The 23,011-nt window shown below is 40.3% G+C and overlaps 2 protein-coding genes across 6 annotated transcripts; both read left to right on the top strand.

Annotated features, from left to right (window-relative positions):
• The first annotated feature begins 128 nt into the window (after positions 1-128).
• On the top strand, positions 129-9,848 carry LOC103385870 (leukotriene B4 receptor 1-like). Of its 5 annotated transcripts, none has more exons than XM_025057027.1 (6): positions 129-1,540; positions 2,531-2,661; positions 6,293-6,865; positions 7,737-7,937; positions 8,079-8,119; positions 8,970-9,848. In XM_025057027.1, exons 3-6 carry the CDS (start codon positions 6,302-6,304, stop codon positions 9,265-9,267), a joined length of 1,104 nt encoding a protein of 367 aa, XP_024912795.1. In that variant the 5' UTR covers positions 129-1,540; positions 2,531-2,661; positions 6,293-6,301; the 3' UTR covers positions 9,268-9,848. The 5 variants fall into 5 exon arrangements, with proteins under 5 accessions (XP_024912795.1, XP_008318101.1, XP_024912791.1 ...); XM_008319879.3 differs by having other exon boundaries at positions 2,424-2,661; XM_025057023.1 differs by lacking the exon at positions 2,531-2,661.
• Positions 9,849-12,838: 2,990 nt separating this feature from the next.
• On the top strand, positions 12,839-22,588 carry LOC103385885 (solute carrier family 12 member 3-like). The gene is given in 27 exon segments (XM_025061585.1): positions 12,839-12,990; positions 13,137-13,293; positions 13,635-13,751; positions 13,853-13,928; positions 14,518-14,613; positions 14,705-14,844; positions 14,952-15,062; positions 15,158-15,272; positions 15,393-15,523; positions 15,606-15,690; positions 15,946-16,103; positions 16,217-16,324; positions 16,426-16,549; positions 16,645-16,746; positions 17,024-17,179; positions 17,266-17,365; positions 17,445-17,556; positions 17,648-17,782; positions 18,393-18,499; positions 18,575-18,657; positions 18,755-18,814; positions 18,932-19,066; positions 19,596-19,707; positions 19,829-19,915; positions 19,999-20,134; positions 20,228-20,295; positions 21,231-22,588. Coding segments are annotated over 27 exon segments (3,102 nt in total). The 3' UTR covers positions 21,370-22,588.
• Positions 22,589-23,011: the final 423 nt, after the last annotated feature.

Below are 23,011 nucleotides of genomic sequence, written 5' to 3'. Positions count from 1 at the left end.
TCTGGCATTCTTGTGGGCCTCTGTTGGGTTAGACCAGTACTTCTCAAATACTGGGACGGGCCCTCCTGGGGTGTGTGTGTGGTGGTGAAGTGCGGGGAGGGGTGGGGCGGGGGGGCATAGGACATTAGTGTACTACTACAATGATAACAAGCCTCCAGTCACTAGGTTTTTGTCCCCATGGAGGGGCATGAGAAAATATTTGAGAACCACTGGGTTAAACAGTCCCCCATCTAAACATAAAAAACAGAGCTATAAACAAATGAAAATATTAATAATTAAGAAAAATAATTATATTATTGTTATAAAAATGGGTAAAATAACCCAGCGAGGGACAGTGCGTGAGACAGAGCCACAGTGTGTCAGGGCCACTAAGGTAGGAGGAGGACTAGGAGTCAGGACTCGATTTAGACAGAGAAATGGAGCTCGGTTGAGTTCAGAATCACAGTTCAGGATTAAGAACATAAATTAAAACTCAAAAGCCAGAAGGTGTATTCAAAGCTACACCTTAACATTTAAACAAGCACAGACTTGGAAACACCCTCAGGAGAAGTTGACCCAAGTCCATTAGTTCTAGCCACGCCTCTTCCTATTTAAAATCATCACTTCCTGTCTCTACCTGAGCAACATGTCTGAGAAACTTCAGCAGCAGCATGGAGGTGACCAGAATCATTTAAAACTTTCTTGTTCTGGACGTCTGGATCTCCTGGTGGAACTAGTGACAATAAGCTGTCGATACTGTAGACAAAGTAATGAGGAATTCTGTGACAGAGCAGAGCGGGTGAAATGGAAGTACAGCTGTCCTCAGTGCCAGGAGAGCTTTGAACCCAGGCCAGTGCTGAGGAAGAACAACATGCTGGTTGAGATACATTTACACACATTCTTCCTCTTATTTCCAAAATGTTTGGTTTGCTTCTCCTGCCATGAGTTTACGCCGGTCTAATCCTGACAGGGTTTGTTTTTGGTACTACAATGAAGTGAACTTTGGTAAATCTGCTGTTGCAGGAGCTGCAAGGTGCAGCTGCCACATTTGAACGATTTATGTCAATATCACAAAATATTTTATCAAGGGCAGAACTCACAAAACCATGACATGGAGTCAGCAGTAGACCAAAACACAAAAAGCTACCAAAACTTTAGTTTAGTTTGTAGGAAAATCACTTCTTTGATAGCTTCTGTTCCATGCTCTGATTGGTGGTTTCTTTCTTACTGACTCTGCATAAAACAACCTCAAAACCCAGGACGTTACCAACAGCACGGGGTGTTTGTATATTGAGAGCAGTATCTCTATATCTAATCTAACTTCCTGAACAGAGCTGCCTTCTCCTTGTCAGTCATTTTTCAGTCACCTTAGTCTTAGTTTCTTGTCCCTGTTGTTGCTTTTACGGTGGTCAAAGTTAATTTGAAGCAACTCATTTTGACTCAGGAGAAACTCAGGCCAGGAAGAGGGTTGCAGCTGGAGGAGGAGATCTGTGACCTGGAGACAAGAGAACCCCAGCTGAAAGAGCTGTCCCAGGCTGATGACTACATCCATTCAATGCAGGTCAGAACTTAAAGTACACATTCTTCATGTTTATCTTCTCTGTATGGAAAGGTTGAAGATCGCCTGAACCATCTAATGGCCAAAAGGTAAACTGCAGACATGGACCATTGGAGTAGCCACGCACAGACGCAATCGAATGCACAGCAATTACTGTACCCTTTCTTGAACAACGTGTAGGTTAGTGTTAGCTAATCTAAAGCCAACCTTTAGGTTGTGCTTAAAAACCTACAGCTGCTGTACCCGACCCCAGACAAAGGGCCCAAAATGTAGTACCAGGAATAAAATGGTTCAAAACAGTATTGGTCGGTTAGTCCCAGCTTTTACCTGTTTAAACATGGTTGGTTACCCGTTGACTTGACTCTTTTTTTTTTTTATTAGCTTGTCAGCTGCTAATCCGCCTGCATTTCTTGCTGAGCTCTTTAGCATTAGTTGTTAGCCTGTTGTTATTTGGTTAGCCTTTTGGTATTGGCCTGTATCCGCTTCACATACTCTCTCTGGCATCGGTTGGTGTTTGGCCTGAACATTGGCCCTGATAGCATTAGCTTTGCATTTACTTGCTTTTATTGTAAGATGTGACCATGAATATGAAATTGCCTTCATTTTGAACTTGGCATTATTTTCTTCCAGACTTTTCAGTCTCTCCCCAATGAATGTGACTCATCAGACATTTTATTCAGCACCATTGTTGTTCGTTCCTTTCAAAACGTGACATTTTGCGTGACTGAGCTCAACGAGAGGGTTGAGTTGGTGATAAAGGAAGTAACTAGTGGAAAAGTGATTGGTTGCTTTTAGTTGCGGGGCTAACGTCCTCATGTAGTGTTTTCTGGAGAAAGACAAATGTTTTCTCTCGTTTCTACATTGTCTTATGTGAACTTCCCACTAGAACCAGCTTCAAAGACCAGAAAAGAGTTTCTACAATGTAAGATCTTCTCATGCACCTCCTTTACTTCCATGAACACCACTGTCCCACGAACGTCACACAACTCGCAGTCTGGAAAAAACAACAACATCCTGGAGTTTGGACTGCAGCGCCAGTGGTTGGGTATTTTACAATAACGTCGAGAGAGAGGTACCGGGGCTTCACTGCAAGAAGATCGGCGTGTACCTGGATTACAAAGCAGGTACACTGTGTTTCTACCCTGGATTACAAAGCAGGTACACTGTGTTACAATGTGGCTGACCAAATGGTTCTGCTGCACAAAGTCCAGACCACGTTCACCCGGAACTTATTTATTAGTACCACTTATTGAGTCTAATGGATAATTATAAGAGATTTTAAATGTACAATTGTGAATTTCACTCAATTTTGATACGTTCACTTTAGACAAGGGCCTTGTGTATTGAAAAGTGCCATCTAGTGGACAAACCACGTGTGCTTTTTCATCCTAATTTCACAATGAGGCCCATATCTCTTGTAAATATGGAATCACTCTTCCATCTTTTATTCCTAATTCCAAGTCTACTTGTTGACTCTGTGCAAAAATGTGACTACTTTTCAGTGTAAGCTGTCTCCTCTAGAGGGCACCAGAGAATGAATGAACAGGAATTATGACTTTAATTATAAATGTTTAAATTGTACTTTTTTCATGGACAGTTGTTTGACTGAAGCCAGGAAATGCAGGCACCTTCCCCAGCTCTGAACTGTCCCTTTAATTTGACTTCACAATGAATACATTCCTTGCTCAATAAGGAGAGAAGGATGATTGACAGGCTGCCGATGGTGACACACCTTCATTTTACTGCTGCTCTGCATGTTTGAGCAAGACAAATCAGTGGCAGAGAGGGGGGAGAGAGAGTGGGTGGAAAAAAATGTAGAGGGGTAAAAGAGAAAAGTAACAAATCACTGATCAGACAGGATATAGGGGAAACATTATCAGATTCTTCTTCTCTGGTCGTCTTCACTGGTCAGCTGAGATTCACTGTCTGCTGCTTGGAGGTGAGTCGGCTTCACTTCACTGTCTGTCAGGTACAGTGTAGTTCAGACGAATCACTTCAGTCAGTCAGTCATCGTCATGCTGCTGCAGTTCCATGGATTCCTGAATGTTCTTTTAACATCCTTAAGTGTTTTCAGTCTCATTTGACAAGTTCTACTTTTACATCAGAAGGTTATTAAATATAAACTTATTTATTTTTGTAATTCTTATCCAGCGCAGGGCTTTGCACGGAGGAAGAACAGAAGCGTTGTAGACAGTTTGTGCCTGAGTCACACAGCAACACACCTTTTGCAATGAGTCATGTTGTACAATGTGTTCATTTGTTTCAGTTGAGGCTAGGCTTTAGCTTTTATGTTGTGTGGAACTGACCTGAAAACAAAAATGCATTCAGATAGAAATTTTATTGATGTTTGAGGGAAAAGAAATCACCTAGAGAACTACAAAAGGAAGAACAACTGAAAAAAAAACCCCGTCATCCTGTTGGCTGGTGTAATGTGTCACAGTGGAACAACAGATTGGACAACACAGCTTTGATGCCATTGGCCTGTAAACACTGGCCATGTGGTTAACTTGCTGGGCCACAGTGTTCTGATGAAAGTGTGGAGAAAACTATGGGATGAAAAGGAGAGGGAAACCACATCGTAGAACTCTGTGTGTGTGTGTTTGTGTGTATGTGTGTGTGTGTGTTTTCTAACACTGAAATAGTTTGGAATCATCCAACTAGACTTCCGCCTTATGTTTTCACAACAAGAATTTTAGAATTCTTCACCTCACAGATTTAATCAATGTTTGCTGAGGCTTTTACAGGAAACCACACGTGATTGTGCTCACATATAGTAACTAATAAAAAGGTTGCTGTTCATTTAGAATTGACCTAAACTGTGTCTAAAGGAAGATATAAGTTAGCCAGTTGACCCAAAAATAACTCGAATATAAGTGTAAACAAAACTAAAGAAAACTCTTAGTATTAAAATTAACTTATGATTCCTCTAAATAAATTGCTAAAAAGCTAAGTTTAGTAAAAAAAAAAAAAAGGCTACTCCGGGGTAGTTCTTCTTAAACTATGTCACCAACATTTTGGCTAATGATTGTTTTTTTCCCTGCCTTTCAGCTATTTTCCTAACTTAGTTGAGTCAAGTTTTGGAGATGTTTTTTTCTACTTAGCAATTTAAGCTAAATATTGTACTATGTATTTTATAAAGCTACAGTACTCTGGCTACAATTGGCTAATATTTTGGCTACCTTTAGCAAGCTTAGCTGTTTACAGAATTAACAGAAGTATAAATGCCATTTTTGGCTAGCATTTACTTTTTTATGCATTTCAGCCAAATTAGTGACTTAGTAAATGTTTTAGCTTAATGCTAACTATACTCTGTCGAACTGCCGCCACTTACCTCCTTCTCTTATGTATCACACTATGTTTGGCCGTTTCAAGCAGTATTTCTTAGGTGTTTAGGTAATGAGTCTACTATCACTTTACATACATTGCATTTTGGAAACTGGAATTTCACAGGAGAAAAAAAAATCAATCCCTCAGTGAAGAATATTAAATCCACTGACGAGCAGTACAGATGGTAGAAATATTACTCAGACATGTTTCATCAAATGTCTCGAATAGAGGCCAGCCTTTTCACATAAATGTGCTGATTTCAACGCTGAGTTTCCCTCCCCACTCATGCGTCAGAACACAGCAGGTTGTCTTGGCAAGACGTGGGTGTGAATAATGAGAAATGTTACATGTGTAAACTGATACAGCACAGTTGTGAGTGTCGGCAGACGTCAGGGCGTGCGCCCCTGACAATAGCTGAGATATGTCTAACAAGAGGAGACATGTCAGTATTTTTAAAACCATTCTCTGGTTGCATGATAGGCCTGTTAATGACGTATGTTGCCAAGCAGGAGTCCACACAAACAGGAGCAATCATCCACTGTGTGACTTGGTGTCTGTGGTTCAGCCTTGCAACCCAATCCCCTAATCTAAATTTAGACTTTGGGATTAAGTTGAGTTTAGTGGTCAACTGGACAAAGAAAGTCTATTCCTGGAACACGCTCCAAAAAAGTTGGGACATAGCTAATGTACCAAACCAACCAAACCCCACCTTTTCTTTTGTTTGTTCTGCAATCGCTTCCTTACAAAGTTCACTTCCATTATCCAGCCACATAGGATTCACGCTCAAATTAACACCCATCGTCAATTTAGAGAGAACAAATTATCTAATGTTTCATGTTTTTCCACCATGGGAGGACACCAGAGAATTTAGGGATTCAAACAGATATTTCTGTCCATGTGATGGATTTTTACATCCTGAGGAGTTGAAAGACCAGAGTAAGTGCTTAGAAAAATATAATGGACAAGAAGGACCTGACTCAAAGGACCTGGAAATGCTCAATTGCAAAATCTTAAAAGTTAATTTGAACAAAAATACCTTTACATTTTCTGTAAAGTTTTCAATATTATGCAGAGCAATCATCAGAAACATATCAGACCATGAAGTTAATAGTGTTCATATAGGAGCTTCAGATACTACACCTCTCTGGTAAACGTAGGTCTGGAGATGCAGTGTGAAGTTAGAGAGCTGAGGTGAGAGACCACAGAAGATGTTGGTGAAAAGTAGATGAGGCAGGAATAGGGTGAAATGGAGGCAGATGATCAATTGTGGTGGTCCTGGAAGGTGGCTGCTGAAGGAAGAAGAATTCTGCTTCTAGAAAGTGTTTTTGGCATATTTACCAAAGAAAGAGAAACCTATGAGCAGTAACAATAGAGTTTCTACTTCACTTTTGCAGTGTTTGACTAAATGTCAATGTGTGTTTTTTAAAGGTAACAAAAATGGCCCTTCGTAACTCATATCCTTCCATCAACAACTCTGTACCTGGAAACATCACAAATGAGACCATTGTGGACGACAGGATCTCCACCACTATAGGCGCCCTCATCCTCAGCCTCGTCTTCCTCCTGGGTGTTCCAGGGAACCTCTTTGTCATCTGGAGCATCCTGGCACGCGCTCGTAAGCAGTCCATTACCACGCTGCTCATCCTAAACCTGGCCATCGCCGATGGCTCCATCATGGCCCTCACACCGTTCTTCATCATCTACCTCGTTCTTAAGAAGTGGATCTTCAAGAAGGTGATGTGCAAGATCCTCTTCTACCTGTGCCTGGCCAACATGTACGCCTCCATCCACATCATCATGCTGATGAGCCTCTACAGGTTGGTGGCCATCCTATGGCCCGGGCGCATCAGCACCATCACTGGCAAGAGGACTGCAATGCGGCTGCTGGCAGTGCTCTGGGCACTGGTGATCATCTCTTCAGTTCCTGCCATTATCTTCAGAGATACGAGGCATCAAAAGAATACTATAGTGTGCGACTCGTTCCATGAAAAACCCTCTCATGTGAGTGAATGACGATCTGTGCATGTTAATAAGTCTACTTTGATCAATCACGGTCTGCCGAGATCCACAAACCTGTTTCCTTCTGTCTACTTTGTGCTACGTACAACAGCTGTTCCACCGTATCCTAACCTTCACCCACTGTGCTGTTGGACCAAAAACATTCCTCCATTACCCTCGTCATCCATATTATATTTTCAGATTTTTTATTCTCCCAGAAGTTGGCCTTAGAAGTTCTGACAAGTTCCCAGTGTTTCTCAATTATTTTCTGTCATGCCCCCCCCCCCGACCCACACCCCCACGAATTGAAATACTATTGAGAACCTGATAACATGTATATGTATTTTAATCTGTACAAACCACTGTATGAGTTGCTGCCACCTAGTGACTGGAGGCTTGTTATCATTTAAGCGTTACAGCAGTGGTACACTTATGTCCAGTGTGCCATGTTCCATTGGAAGCCCCTCAAGCCCTAGGTTAAGAACTGGGTTAAGCCAATGAATTAACATAGCCATGAATGAAGAGGTGGAATTTCCACACATGATGGGATTTTAGGAGTAAACTGTACATTTTAAAGAGGGTAATTTTATCATACAAATACGATATTCAATGATAAACCAGTGTCTGACGTCACTGACTGAGCGGTCACAATTAAGATATAAATATTTCACAAAACAACTTCTAATGTCTGAGAACGTTTTCGCCTGCTCTGTATGATTTTTTTATGCTGAAAAGTCCTAGATGAAACGTGTTGTCTCTAAGAACCTCTGGACCAGCGGATTCTTCGAATTCCCCAGGTCTTCTAAGAAGGTCAAACCAGGAGGAAAAATTCCATTAACGATATGAACAAAAATTGTCTCACTTCCTTTTCCAGACGGTCCTACAGTACTCGATGGAACTGGTGCTGGGCTGTTTCATCCCCTACAGTGTAATTTTGGTCAGTTACTTCTGCATCTTACGGAGGATCCGACAGACTAAGTTCCGTCGGCGAATTCGCAGCGAGAAGCTCATCTTGGCCATTGTGCTAACCTTCTGCCTCCTCTGGTTGCCCTACCACATGGTCAACATAGTGCAGGTATGTCACCTGATGTTTTCTGGGTATTGTGGACTTTATGTAACAAGAGATTTATTTATACAACCAAGGTTCTTCATTTGTAGTGATGCTGGTCATTACTACATTCACAGTTATTGATAAAGAATCTTGATTTTCTCCCAGGTAACGTGGGCTTTTTCTCCAGAAGGTCCTTTAAAAGAAAGGTAAGTGATCACCGCACCAATTCAGCGTTTTTATGACAAAGCGGTTGTAATGAGCTACTATTAAAATTAAGTTTTCTTTGTTTGTTTTGGTTTTTTTTTTTATTAAATAGGTTAAAATGTTTTAAAGGCTTTGTGTGTTTATTAATGTACAATAAGAGATTCCTAATCTTCTATTTCTTATCTCTGGTTCCGTATTGTCCCAAAAATTTAACCCAACCAGAGAGCATCTCCATCACTTGTCTCCACAGCAGGTTACAAACTGTGACCCATATTGGGTTTATTTATATATTCGTCTGTTATACTGTGCTGGAGTAAGCAAAGGAACTGAACCGCCAGAGGGCGACATGGATTGTTCCTAATTGTATGGACATGGCGGGAAATGAGGCTTACATTCAGGATACTTGAATAAAACCTATAAAAGACTTGTAAATGATTTTTAAATTTAGAATTAAAGACCAAAAATATGCAGGACATGTGTCTGTCTGAGCGGCAGCTAAGACAATTTATAATACCGTAATTATAATAAAAATTGCAGATAATGTCATGGACAACAATATCGAAGTTGCTCAGAAATGCAGTCCCTACTGCAGAACTATTATAAGACAGTAGGGGTAGCCAAAATTCTCTTAAATCAACTATTTAAATGACTAATTAGTTCTGATGATTGGATCATTTGAAATGTTCCATAAAAATTACATGAAATAAAATAACTACAGACATGGGGTTTGTGATGGTTGCCAAAAAGTATTTGAAGTTGACTATAGAGTGTTGTGTTAATAATAGCTTTAGATGGACACCGTGTCTAATGGACACTAACAAACAACGTTGTCTTCTATCTCTCACCCACCAGGTTGAGTAGAATATGGCACAGCAGCCGTGCGGTCACCTCCTCCATAGCTTTCATCAGCAGCAGCGTCAACCCGGTGCTGTACTTCTTTGCAGGAAAGTCCTACATCCGTCGTGAAGGACTGGCATTCATGGCTCGCTTGTTTGAAGGCACAGGAATCGACCCAATCACCAGGAAGAGCAGACAGAACAGCCAGAACAGTCGGGACAAAGATAGAGAAGCTGACTCTGTCATGCTAAAGGACAAGGAATCTGGAACAAACTCTAGTTCTACTGCTAAACCATCCAAGAATGGCAAATAAACCCTGAACTTCAGTAGAAGATCTGCTCAAAACCCCCTCTGGTCTATGAACGACATTTGATTTCAGCTGGAGTGCACTACCGCAAAGCAAGGACTCGAACAAATATTCTGATGTTGCTCAACGTGGATGCAGGTAAATGGAACCTGACATGTTGCCGACGGAATGTGTGTGTTTGTGGTGTCGCTCCGACCACATTTGATGCCAACGCGGTGAGCTCAGAGCTTGGAGCTGCTCATAACTGCTGCCCAAAAACAACACTGTGGATTTAAATGTCAAATCCATAAAACACTTCATAGAATTTTACATTTTACTGAGATGTATTTTGTGCACGCTTAATAATTTGGAGTTTTCTCCATATCTGTGTTTTTTATTTTGAAGAAAACCAAACGGATGTTCTAAAGCAGCAAAAGTCAGTATTTCTTCAGTGGAGTGAAGATAAAGAGGCACCTGATCTGTGTGTACAGAAAACTCATTTAATGCACTTGTTGAACTGTTATAGCAGAAAGTGTGTATGCAGGTGTGTGTCACTGTGTGTGTGCTTGCTTATTTTAAATAAATAAATAACCACATAAATTCCACTACATTTTATATCTTCAGAATAACTTCCACGGGTTTGGTATTTATATTTAAATTTTAAATTTTTTTGTATTTATTTATTTATTGGATTGTGCAACTTGAGAAATCCTCAGTCAGGAGTATTCATCTTCAGAAACCATGCCGCATCATCTGGCCCAGGAGGGGGAAAAAAAGTTGATTTATGAAGTCAAGTTCCAGCAAGGTCTTTTCAGTGAAAAAATGTCCCAGATCTCACCTCGGGAGACTTCTTTTCTTTCAAGACTCCTCCATTTTGTTGAGTGTTCTTGAGGAGATGTTTGTGTTTGTTCTTAGTTCAGTAGGCCTCTTCTCATTAAGGCTTTTACCAGAGGTTTCTTCTTTATGAAGGTTCCTCAGCCCCTTTGAGTTTCTACTCAGTTGGCTTCTTCTTTGGAAAGGTTATTTTTTATATATTTTTTTTTGATGGCGTCCTCTAGTGGCCTCCCTAGTCATTAAAGGTTTTTCTGTATGTGGCCCTTCTCTAACTTTATAGTTTTTCTACAAGACAGCACCTCCAAGAGTGATTCTAATGTAACTTCATTGTTCTGAAGGGTTCTCCAGGGATTCTCTTTCCAAAAACCCACATTTTCCTCTTCAGAACTCTGGGCTAGCTTTCCACCAAGCTTTTCCCCATTGTCTGCCTCTATAAGGGACTTCTTCAGTGTTTGAGCTTCATCTACATCAGCTTAAGGTCTAGATCTAGTCTTCAAAGTCTCTTATCAAGGTGGCCACATTAGACTTTAAGGCTCACTTTTTAGGTTTCTACCCAACTGCTTGAAGGTTTCTTTGGTATAGTTTGTTCAGATGTGTGGTATCAACTCCATAAGACTTCTGTCTTTTCAGTTTCTTTAAATACATGGGATACAAAGAGATATCAAGATCAGACAACTTTGAAAGGATATTGTGTGTCAGAACTTTCTGACTTACCCCGATATCCTTTAACCCACCCAGCACACCTACCTGCAACCTTGACTGTTTACTTACCCGTAGGACTTGTTTCCTAAAATAGTTCCCTCATCCATTCCTCTGCTGGTAGGAATTTTCATCACACATCTGTACAGGAACTGAGAGGGTAACCAGGCCCTCCAGCAGCCTGTGGACAGTCAACGCTGCCATTGTACTGGATGTGTTCAGAGTCAGAGGAGGTGACATGAATGTCAAAGACTGAGCTGAATGAGCAGGTAGACGGCCCACGACTGACTGACAACACAAGTCACTTTACATTTACAGTGGAGAAGAAAACACAGCAGTAGAAGAAGACTCGGCCCATGTTTTGATTCAAACAAACTCAAAGGTTGACGTCCACATTAGTTTGATTTATTTTTCAATTGCTATGTTTACTTTGAGACAGAGGTTGAAATGACTTCAACAAACAAATGTTTGTTGGAGTCACACTGTACAACCCAGAAGTCGGAGGACAATGGCTGTCAACAGCCTCAGGAAGGTCAACACTAGGCTCTCGGTCATGGTATTTTCTTCTAAATAGGATAATAGGATAACTGTAGACAGAAAACCTTTTGATTTGGGGTCTAAGTATCTAATTACGTCTAAATGTCTAGATGTATTTAAAGCCACTCTCCTTAATGGTTAGCAAAGCTTCTTTGCTGTTGAGGAAACTCTTGTTATGAATTTGGAGGCAGATGACCATAAACAGGGTCTGAGTGGCTGGGCAGCCCACCACAGTAACCCACACATCCTTGTTGTTTACCCACAAACGCTAACCATTGTTACAAAGAACAGGCAGTTTGTCATGTACGTGTGACGAGTATTTGTGTTACCAACATATGCACAGAAAGTGTCTCAACATGTGTAACAAGTGGCTAAAATTCCAAAAATGTTTTCTTGGAGGAATGATTTTTCGAATGAATGAATTTTCGGCATTTGTTTTCAAATGTGTCTTTGAGTGAAATGGTCACATTTTGGTCCACTAAGTGGTCCTATTGTATGGGTCTGTGTGTGTTTCTGCTATGCTTGTAGGACAGTTAAATAGTAGTAGAAATAGTGTAGTTGTATGACATGGTTGGTTTGGGGACATTTCTGTAGGTCCACGCTGAGCAGGAAGGTGTTAGAAGTTAGTGTGTAGTTTGAAGTTAGGATTAAAATTTGGGTCAGAATTACTGAATCCAAATTACTATACTGTATTTATAATAGTTAAAGGAAAGAGCGTGGGAGGGTGGGGGGGGGGCATTATGTCTGTAAAGGGTTGTGTGTGTGTTTGGTTTTTTGGGATGCAGATGTGAGGAGGCGTGGCCTTGCCTCTTTATAAAGACTCCTGTCTTAATGTGACAACATCACCATCAGCAGCTGCAGTGAACGTCTGTGTAAGTTTCTCATGTTATTTATTTACTTGTTTTTTCAATGATTGTTTGATTAATCGCTTATTTATCAAACACTAATTTTTTTCACAAGGTCTTAACTTTGAGCTTGTCTTGGAGTTTAGATGAATAGATACTGTATGTCCAGACATCCATCAAATCATCTTTTTAAATCCTTAATATAATTTGCTGTTTCTATAAATGCAGTTTTTATTTATTTGGGCTTTTTCAAACCCCAACTTTAACACCCTAACCCTCAAATAATTTTTCTACATGGCAAATTATATATATATATATGTGTGTGTGTGTACATATAATCTTTTTGATATTGTATTTTACATCTGTATATATTTGAAATAGTAAAGATAATTTAATTTTCAATTTTAAATGAATTGATCTTTCTAGTTTACTTTCAAATAGTGCCATATAATAAATAACCCTAGTTAGTTATTTTCCTTGAATTATTTACTTTATGTGACATGGCATTTTAACCACTTGCTCTGTATGTGAGGGTTAGTGGATTTAGACCCTTCTTTTCTTTTTCTGTTCAAAGCTGTGATCATTTTTGTAATAGAACTGTTAAGGTGAAAAGTGTATTTATGCTTTGTTAAAAAAACCTAATTTTCCTTATGCCTTGGTGCATGAATCAGGAAGACACAACAATGGGGCAGTCCGGGTCCAGACTTAACACCAATCCCTCTCACATTCGCCGGGTTCGATTCTCTTTTGACACTGGTGAATCTGCTGGTGGCAGACGACGAGACAGTGACTTTGAAATTCCTCCGCCGATTTCAGACCTAGATGTTGGGCACAGGTTTGTCCTCATAGCTCTTAACATCACATGTCAAAATGAAATCACCTTAAACTAGAATAGATTCCTCCCTCTGTATGTTTCCAGGCCTGGCTGCCAGGCAGCTCCACTATCCTAACCATCTTTTGATTCATTTTCATGTTAAACAGTGAATCAGAGCGCAGGGGTTCGAGGGCAGAGCTGCGCAGATCATCCATCTACAGCACCTTAGACTTGGTACCGCAGCTAGAGTACTACACCAGTACTTTGCCACGCTGGCAGAGGAGGAGTCGTCCTTCTCTGGAGGTTCTCCGCAAGACAACTGATGTAAGATTTTCAACATAAATGTAAAGACAGACGAAGATCATTTAAAGCATTGAATAAAAAGTACATTAGTTGTGTTTTCTATCCAGACATGAAAGTAGTGCTTGTCTGTCCATAGACTCAGTATAGATTCAGAGAAGCTATGCTGCTTTGACCATAAGGGAAAAGAACTAAAAAACTCGGCAGGAGGTGGTCCAGTGACTGCAGTAGTGTAAATAGTGTAGAGAGATCTGGTTTAGAGTCAGTTTCTGGATCATTATTAGGAACACGAGACTGCCAGCAGCATAGAGAGAAATGTCCCTTTCTTTGCACAGTCTATGCATCCAACACTTGGTCTCTCCAAGGACATGGAGGCAGGAAACACCAGCAGGTCAGGATCAGTCAGCAATCTCCCAGACAGTGAACTACAGGATTCTGGCAGAAAACCGCCAGCACGGTTAGGCTGGATGACGGGAGTCATGGTGAGTGAAAACACGTAGAGAATCAAAACATCTTGTGAAAAAAAAGTATTGTGAGTGTATTCCAGCTGTTAATGATATCATCCCTGAACTGTTTGTCTCAGTTGAGGTGTATGCTCAACATGTGGGGCGTCATCCTGCTTCTAAGACTGTCCTGGATCACGTCTCAGGCTGGAATCTGTAAGTTCTAAAATGATGAGAAAAACAACAACAACCTTCAAATGCCCTTATTTCTTTGGTTATTGAGCTGCTGAGCAGAAAATCAACGACACACAAGAATACAACTTGTGTTATATCCACAGTAGAGTTGTTTAATGACGACGCAGAGTGAAGTGAATGAGAGCGTGGCCCACAGACAAGGGGAGATGCTGAGAGATGCTATGATGCATGAGCCAATCAGCGTGAGGGACAGAAGAGCATGCCCAATTAGCCAATAGGACACAGAGTACGCATTGTATTAGCCAATAGTCAATAGCCAATGCTGTGTACGATCTCATCTAGGTAAACAAAGGCACCAGCGATCGTTCGCAAATGTTCTTATCTCAATTTCAAAACGAAAATCCACATTTTTAAAGCCAAAACTGTTTGTATGTATAATTATTTAATGTCTTTTAGTTTAGTTTTTGCTATATCTTGCAATATAGCGAACATTTTGCAGATCGGATTAAAAAAGAAATCTGCAATATACTGGGGGAGTGAAGGGAGAACGGTGATATAAAGAGGGAACACTGTACATGTTAATTTTCTCCCTTCCTTTGACCCTGTCCAGTGCTGACCTGGCTGATTATCCTGTTGTCTATGATGGTAACCACGGTAACTGCTCTTTCCATCTCTGCAATGGCCACCAATGGGAGAATCACATCAGGTGAGTCTGGTTTGTGAGTCTCTTAGGAAGTAAAACCATAGTAGTAAGAGTTTTGAAGATAATTCGAGGTCCTCTGTGCCTTTATTCTCAGGTGGGTCCTACGTCATGATCTCCCGCTCTCTGGGCCCTGAAATCGGGGGCCCCGTCGGGATGATCTTCTCCTTTGCCAACACTCTGGCTTGTGCACTCAGCACAGTGGGCTTTGCAGAGGTGGTCAGTGATTTACTGCAGGTAAGTCCAAAATCTAAAAAAGTTTTCCTAAATTCCACAGGCATCTGTGATTCAGATACGTCCTATGCCCTGAGTGTTATCATTGAGCTTTGTGATCGTGTTTGTAGGCGTTTGATGTCACCATGGTCAGTTACATCAACGACATCCGTATTATTGGTGTGATCACCGTGACTGCCTTTCTTCTCATTTCATTTGCTGGAATAAGATGGGATTCCAAGGTGAACACCCTGTGGTCTTTTTGACTTTGACTGAGTACAAACGAGTCTTAGCTATCACTAACTTTGCCTTTTTTTTTTGTTCCTGCTCTCTTTAGACACATGTTTGGTGTTTCATGTTGGTTTACATAGTGTCTTTTGCCAATTACTTTGTGGGTACAGTCATTACTCCAAGTCCACAGACACAAGCCCAAGGCATCTTTGGATACCGCAGTGAGTTTGTTTGTTTGTTTGTTTGTTTTACACTTCCAACTGCTATAACTAAAAATCTTTAATGATAAAAAAAGAATTGAATTACATGTACTGAGTTATACTCTGTTGATTTTTTATCAGGTGACATTTTTGTATCCAACCTCAAACCTGACTGGCGTGGCCCTGAAGGCACCTTTTTCCAAATGTTTGCCATTTTCTTCCCCTCCACCATCGGCATCCTGTGTGGAGCCAACACCTATGAAAACCTCAGAGTACGATTTGGCTTTATGTACCAGAGACCACAGCTGTTTAAAACATACAGTAGTGTTCACATTGTTTTCTTCCCTGTTACAGGAACCCAGCACTGCTATCCCCAAAGGCAGCCTCATGGCCATTTTGTGGACCACAATTAGCTATTTAGCCATCTCAGCAACCATCGGTGAGCTGCCTGTCATTTTTAACTGGATCTCTATGTGATATATATCTTTTCATAACTGCTTATGTGCTGGCAAGACTAACCTACAAAAAAGGCATTAGAATTACTGGAGAACATATTAATTAGTATGAAGTAAAAAAGAAATGATTCTATACATATGTTTTCATGAAAAGATCCAGCATTACCTCCAACCACAAAAAAGTTCTGATCTTTTGAAAAAAGTCTTGGTTTGAGTTTTTTTTTTTTTTTTTCTCCCAGGATCTAGTGTGATACGAGACGCTTCTGGAAACATCAGTGACATTGTAACAGCAAATGTCACTGATTACTGTGTGGGCCTTGGATGCAACGTGGGCTGGAACTTCACAGCGTGCACGGATCTGCAGTCTTGTAAATACGGTCTGGCCAACAGTTTTTCGGTATGATTTCACCAAAGGTTTGGCTTCTAATGTTTGTCCATCAGAGACGTTTCCAGAAATACTAAAATGACTGGGTAAAAACTATTCCTATTCACCATTACTTTTACAAACAGGTCCTGGGCCAAGCCTCTGGTTTTGCCTATCTGGGAACAGGTGGTACTTTTGTGGCCAGTTTGACGTCTGCTCTTGGCTTTTTTGTTTCCGCTCCTAAAATCTTTCAGGTGAGAAACCTCATGCAAAATATTTATTAAACAATAAAAACTTCTAAATGAGTCTAACACACAAACTCACTCTGAAATTCTCTCCCTTTTAAATCTGTCAGCATTTATGTAGAGACAACATTTATCCATACATTGGATTCTTTGCAAAAGGTTATGGGAAAAGAGACGAGCCACTCCGGGCGTACCTCCTGTGCTACGTTGTTGCATCAGCCTTTATAGTTATCGGTGAGCTCCAGCTCTTAGAAGTTGTATTTTGTTCTCAAGTTTTAAACATTGGAGATTGGGGTTGTCACACATTTCTCGGTCTTCTCTACTGACAGCTGATCTGAACACTATCGCAGTTTTGATCTCCAACTTCTTCCTGTGTTCCTACTGCCTCATCAACTTTAGCTGCTTTCATGCTTCCATCACCAACTCACCAGGTGAGTGACCTTCAGCGAATGTGGGGAATACTCTTGAACCACCACTGTAGTGGGTGTGGATAAAATCACCTCCATTATACCTGTACTACTAGGCCTAAACAGTCTCACCGTTGCCCCCACCTGGACACAAAATGCTTATACTTCTACCACAGTTGGTGCAAGTGAGGTGCAAGCATGATGTCCAAGCAGAATAATAAAAGCCTAGTGACTATATATGGTCCACTGATAAACATATCAAGTTTCAGTATAACAAATGCCTCTCTGTTGCCCTCTAAAGGTTGGAGACCGTCATTTAACTACTACACCAAATGGACAGCTTTGTTTGGGGCTGTGAGCTCTGTGGTCCTGATGTTCTTGTTCACCTGGTGGGCCGCTCTCATCACCGCCTGCGTTATTTTTTTCCTCTTTGGATATGTCAACTACAACAAGCCAAGTGAGTCTGAAACGATACTGTTTTTCTTCTTCTTTGGTCAGTTTCTTTTTTTCTCATTTCTGGTGTTTGTGCACTCATGACCTCAGAGGTGAACTGGGGCTCTTCAGTCCAGGCAGGGATATACAACATGGCTCTGTCCTACTCTGTCTCCCTGACAGATGTGGAGGATCACGTCAAGAACTTCAGGTAAACAATTTGAACATATTTATATTTACCCCTACACATATTGACATTATCAAGTTTTAATTTCTGGACCATATTACAGACCCCAGTGTCTCGTCCTAACCGGGTCCCCGAACCAAAGGCCAGCCCTGGTGGACTTTGTCTCCTCCTTCACCAAGAACATGAGTCTCATGATCTGCGGAGACATTGTCAGAGTCAGTAATTCAGACATGAACCTTGGTTCTAGGAAACAGGTGTCGGCCGACTTTGTCTTTTGCCCTAAAATGTATTTGTTCTGGTCTTCAGGAGCAGGACAGTCAGACACGAACACCTGACACTACAGAATGGCTGGTGAAGTGGTTGAACAAGAGAAGGGTGCGTTCGTTTTATACTCCTATCACCACTGACAGTCTCAGAGTCGGAGCCCAACACCTGTTGCAGGTACAAAAATCTAAAATTGGTAAAACTTTGTTTTCATCTATGACCTATGACCTTCGTCAAATTGGTGTTTTCTTTTTTAAATGATCGTTACATAATTAAATGTCCATAACCATAACCATGATTTGTCGGTCTATATATGACAGTCACACAACCCATTGGATTAGATTAGTTTAGGTTAAATACAATGGGACTAGATCAGATAACATTTCATTATATTAGAATAAACCTTAACTTTAATGACATTACTTTAGGTCTAGCGTAAAACAGATTTTAAACTCACCTGATTGAATTGGCTCAGATTACATTTGGATTAGACAGGATTGGACTGGAGTAGACCTGGTTAGTTAGTTTGACTCCTTGGTAAGAATACATTTTTGTGGATATGTTTATCCAGGATTGGCTTTAATCTGACCTGACCTAACCACCACTAGTTTAGATTTAACCTAAACTAAAGTAGTCAAACTCGTCTTCATAAAACTAAGCTAGACTAAGACCACACTGCGTTTGGATACAATTGAATGTAACATATTAAGAATAGGCTTTAAAGATCCATAAACACCATAAAGGTGTATTAATGTATGTCATTGTTTACATTTGACTGAATTTTCAGTCCACTGGTCTCGGCAAATTAAAGCCCAATACTCTGGTTCTGGGCTTTAAGACCAACTGGAGCCAGAGTTCTCCAGAGGGCATCGAAGATTACATCCATACCATTTTGTAAGTCCAGAACAATGTTTGACTGTTGCACTTGATGTGAGAATGTGATGCTAATCTTTATTCGCTTGTCTACAGTGATACATTTGATTCCAACTTCTCCGTATGCATCCTGAGGATGATGTATGGACTGGACGTGTCCGACCAGTTTATCTTTGAAGGTTAGAGACACAAATGTCCATGTTCTCGGCCTTTTGTTGGCTGTATGATTCCCTCCCTAATACATTCTTGCATATTTGCGTTTATCCCCCTCCCCAGAGAACCCTGTCTTTGAATCTGACGATAATGATAAACAGCAGCTTCCTGACATAGAACCAGGTGAGAACTTCCTGTAAATACAAACTTCAAGAGCAGGTGTAAAAGGAGCATTACCCCTGGTACACTATCCTGGACTTGGTTGAAACAATACATTTGAATTTCTAATACTTTAGGAAGAAAATTGACCTATTGTTGACTGTTCTGCAGTTGACCCTCCCTACAGTGGAGGAGACAGTGATCAGACGAGGACAGTCTTTCAGAACGACCAGAGGAAGAAGACCATCGATGTCTACTGGGTGGCTGATGACGGGGGTGAGACATTCAAACTGATTGGCTAAGACAATCTTCAGTGTAATATACTGTATATTCACTTGTGGTATAAATTGAACACTTTTTTTTTTCTTTTCAATATTTATGAGCAAGCCTTCAGTTGTCTTTGGCCCCTAGCTTGCATTAGCATAATTTGGCTAAACAATTTGTAATTTAGCTTCTCTTCATGCCTTGTTGACAGTGTTACCTTGTCTATGAAATGGTTTCTGGAAATTAATTATCCCTCATATATAGACATTTGTACACAATTTTGACATACTTTTCAGTCTTTTTTGAGGGTTTTTTTTTGGTTATAGGTAAGCTAAGCACAGAGTAGCTTACTTTCTTCTACCTTAAATATTAAAGTTCTACCTTTCTTAGGACCATGTCATCAGTGAATGTGAAATAATACATCTCTTTCATTTATTCTTACATTTTATTTGAAGCTAATGTTAGGCAACCATTTTGCTTCTGACCTATCGTAAAGCTTAGCTTGATCAAAGTTGACACGGCCTCCCTTTGTATCTTCCAGGTCTAACTCTACTGGTGCCGTATCTGTTTACCAGAAGAAAACGCTGGAGAAACAGTAAAGTCAGGGTCTTCATTTTGGGAGATGAGCAAAATGTGGAGGAAGCACGCAACAAGTGCGATTCTTTGTTCTTCCGTTTGATGTTACTGCACAAGTTCTCGATAAAACTTTAGTTGAAGTTTTTCAGCTAATAAATGCTGCTGTAATTCTATGTTTTTTAAACATTTTTTTATTAGAATGTTGGCTCTGCTGAGGAGGTTCCGCCTGGACTTTAACGAGGTCATTGTGATAACAGACAGTGAGAAGCAACCACACACCAAAAAGTATGTATACACATGTCTGAAAACCACTTTTTGGACCAACATGTGAGAGGCCAGCCAGGCAACTAACTCTTCTATTTCTCAAGCCTTAATCGATTTACAGACACCATCGCCCCCTTCAGGCTGTTTGATGAACAACAGGAGGAGGTCTCCGTGGAGGAGCTCAGGCGTCAAAACCCGTTGAAAATATCTGACCAAGAGTTTGAGATGTTCAGGTGGAAGGTGAGTTGACTAAAAACACCAGACCGATGAGCACAGCATGACTTTTTGTGACTACATTCTCTGACTATTTTTTGGTGTTTTTTTCCTCTTCAGTCTGAAAGGAAAGTGAGGCTGAACGAAATCATGCGGAGTAATTCACAACACGCTGCTCTCCTGCTGGTGTGAGTAAAGCCAATAATCACTGGGACAGTGATGTGCAAGTGGGGGATGAAAATAAAAAAAACATTGAAGTCGGTCTTTTTTTAGATTCATTATTTTAAAGACCAAATAAAGACACATTTGCTTGAATGGATTTTCCATTCTATATTAAAAATAAAACACAACGCCCACCCCCCCCACTTCCCCCCACCCCCAGCACTGGAGAAACGTTTATATATAGTCATCAATATTTCGTTGTTTTTATTAGACAATTTACAGCAAAGCATATTGTGTTTTGTTAGTATAATACTGTAGAAAACTACAAGCGACCACACACCGAGCTCTGTTACATATTTTGGTCAAAATATTAAGAACCACAGCATTCAGTGCCTAAATCGTCAGATTCTCAAATGTCTGGCGGTACTTGAACGCCCCTCGTTGCGGACACGTAATAGAAGATATTCAATTTTTAAAAACTTTATATTAAAACATTTTCATTTCAATATTCACACAGACATGTCTTTCTCCCACTTTGAAGCAGATCCTTCAGCTAGGGACTTGGTTATGTTATTATGACTGGAAATCCAATATGGAAAAATCTTTCAGTCTTGAAATTGTATGATTCATGTTGTTAGACAAAGTTCAGTGAGTTTTCCGACTGTATATTAACGACAGTTACACACTTTTCGGCGACACGGGCTGGCCTCTGCTTGAAAGAGGACGCAGCGACGTTCACCTGTTACCCACTGTGTCTGTGGAGCTCAGTACTCACCGCACATCACTGCCATCTATCAGTACGGCACGGTACTTTCTGCCTCAGTCTGTACATTTTCTTTGTGCGTTCACGGCCAATTAGAAAGACCATCTCGCGCTTCTCCCATGTATTTGAACGGGAAATGTGTAAAAAGCAGCGTTTGTTCCCACTCCTAAATATAATGTGTTCATTTCCACCACACAGAAGCATCCCTGTGCCACAGAGAGACTGCCCCAGTGCTCTGTACATGGCCTGGCTGGACACTCTGACCTACGGCCTACACTGCCCGGCGGTGCTAATACGAGGAAACCAGCAGAATGTCCTCACGTTCTACTGTCAGTAAGACAACACACCTGAGGAATGGACATGTCTCAGTGGGGCAGCCTTTGATCACTTAATAACCTGACAACAAAGGAACTTTACTTATGGAAATGGATTTAGAGATGTGTTTTAAGGTGGACAGGTTTCATGATGGATTTATGATTAACAACAACAGTTTGCATTTTGACTACTTGCTTTCTTAATAACAATCACACGCTTTTTAAACAGAAATTTAACAAAACAAGGCACATTCACCTTTCCCTAAAGTTCTTTATTCTGTTTGAGGATTTTCTGTATTTGGTAAAATCTCAATGTGTAAAATAAATTGAAGTAGTCATTTAGTTGTTTCAACGAGGGGCTGGGAAAGTTCCTCTTACGCAGCTAATGAGTGCATAGCTGTGAGAGGTTTCAAAGTTATACCATGTGACTGGAGGTCTTTATGAAGATGTGACCGCTGAATTGATGTCAAATATTTAAAGATTCCTTCTTCTGAAATGTTAATTCCCAGTGTTTAGGAAAATAAAAAATAAAAGACCCCATTTATTCATGAAACAAAACAACACAAGACAAGAGATAGCATATATGAGTAATTCACAGAAGGATTGAGAAGCATGGTTGTTAGTAAATTATCAGAGTTTTCAAACTACAGCTTTGAAACTGAGCATCACTTACAAATGAATTGCCTATGTCTTGCAGTTTTCATACTGTGCATTTTGTATTTTTCTTCTTTCTATATTTTGCATTATTTTTTCATTCATTTTTGTTTTTGGTTGTTTTGATGTGTAGAAAAAAAATTCCCATACAATCATAATTGTCTTTCTTATGTTTTCTTTTATAATGACAGAATTTTGACAACCTTTGACCTATCTACAGTTCTATCTACGATTGGCTTCATTTAACCCCTTGTGAATTTAACTTTTCAAACTGAAAATAATTATGGATGGATGGTGTGAGTCAGAAGCTCAGAGAGCAGCATCAGAGTGAAGGTCTTGGGGGAAGAGGTTTTTACACAGTTGTGTTGTTAGTTGTGTTAATTTTGAATTATTTATAAATAAACAGGACTGACATTGAACTGTGTTTGTAAACTTACAATGGCATAGCAGAAGCTGATGGAACCAAAAACAACTAAAATGCTGCAAAAAATATCTTAAACCAGTGGTTCTCAAACTTTGGTACGTGTACCACCAACGGTACGTGTACCACCAACGGTATGCGAGCACTTTCTAGTGGTACGCAGGGATATTCATATTTTCACATTTACATTTTAAACTGAATAAATCTGAAACGTACCATGCACAATTAATACAACATTTAAACATAAACATCTTTCTAAACATCTCTCCTGTGGTGGAAGCTAACAGGGAAGGCCTCTGCTGCTATATTCTAATGTTGGTCATCATGGTGGTACTCAGAGAGATCAAGGTTTACTCAGGTGGTACAGAGTAGAAAAAGTTTGAGAACCACTGTCTTAGACAGATAATGTGGTGAAGAATATTGTGTAAGGTCATGTAAGGGCCAGTTCAGAATAACAGTATGTAATAATAATATCACCAAGCACTGACAGGAAGAAGCTGTTGCCTGACGCCCTTACATATTGGACATGTTTATCTGGTCACTAGGAGAGAGCTGAATAACAGCCAAATATTATGTAACATTGTCATATT

Source organism: Cynoglossus semilaevis, chromosome 1 (assembly GCF_000523025.1).
Source record: "Cynoglossus semilaevis isolate Cse_v1.0 chromosome 1, Cse_v1.0, whole genome shotgun sequence".
Taxonomy (NCBI): Eukaryota; Metazoa; Chordata; class Actinopteri; order Pleuronectiformes; family Cynoglossidae; genus Cynoglossus; species Cynoglossus semilaevis.
This window is presented reverse-complemented; position numbering and strand designations above follow the sequence as displayed.

Excerpts from the sequence above, each read along its gene's own strand:
- LOC103385870 (XM_008319879.3), top strand. The coding sequence starts at position 2,473 with ATGCACCTCCTTTACTTCCATGAACACCACTGTCCCACGAACGTCACA. Across the intron at positions 6,866-7,736 it reads TCCATGAAAAACCCTCTCAT|ACGGTCCTACAGTACTCGAT; the intron begins GTGAGTGAATGA and ends TTCCTTTTCCAG. Across the intron at positions 8,120-8,969 it reads GAAGGTCCTTTAAAAGAAAG|GTTGAGTAGAATATGGCACA; the intron begins GTAAGTGATCAC and ends CTCACCCACCAG.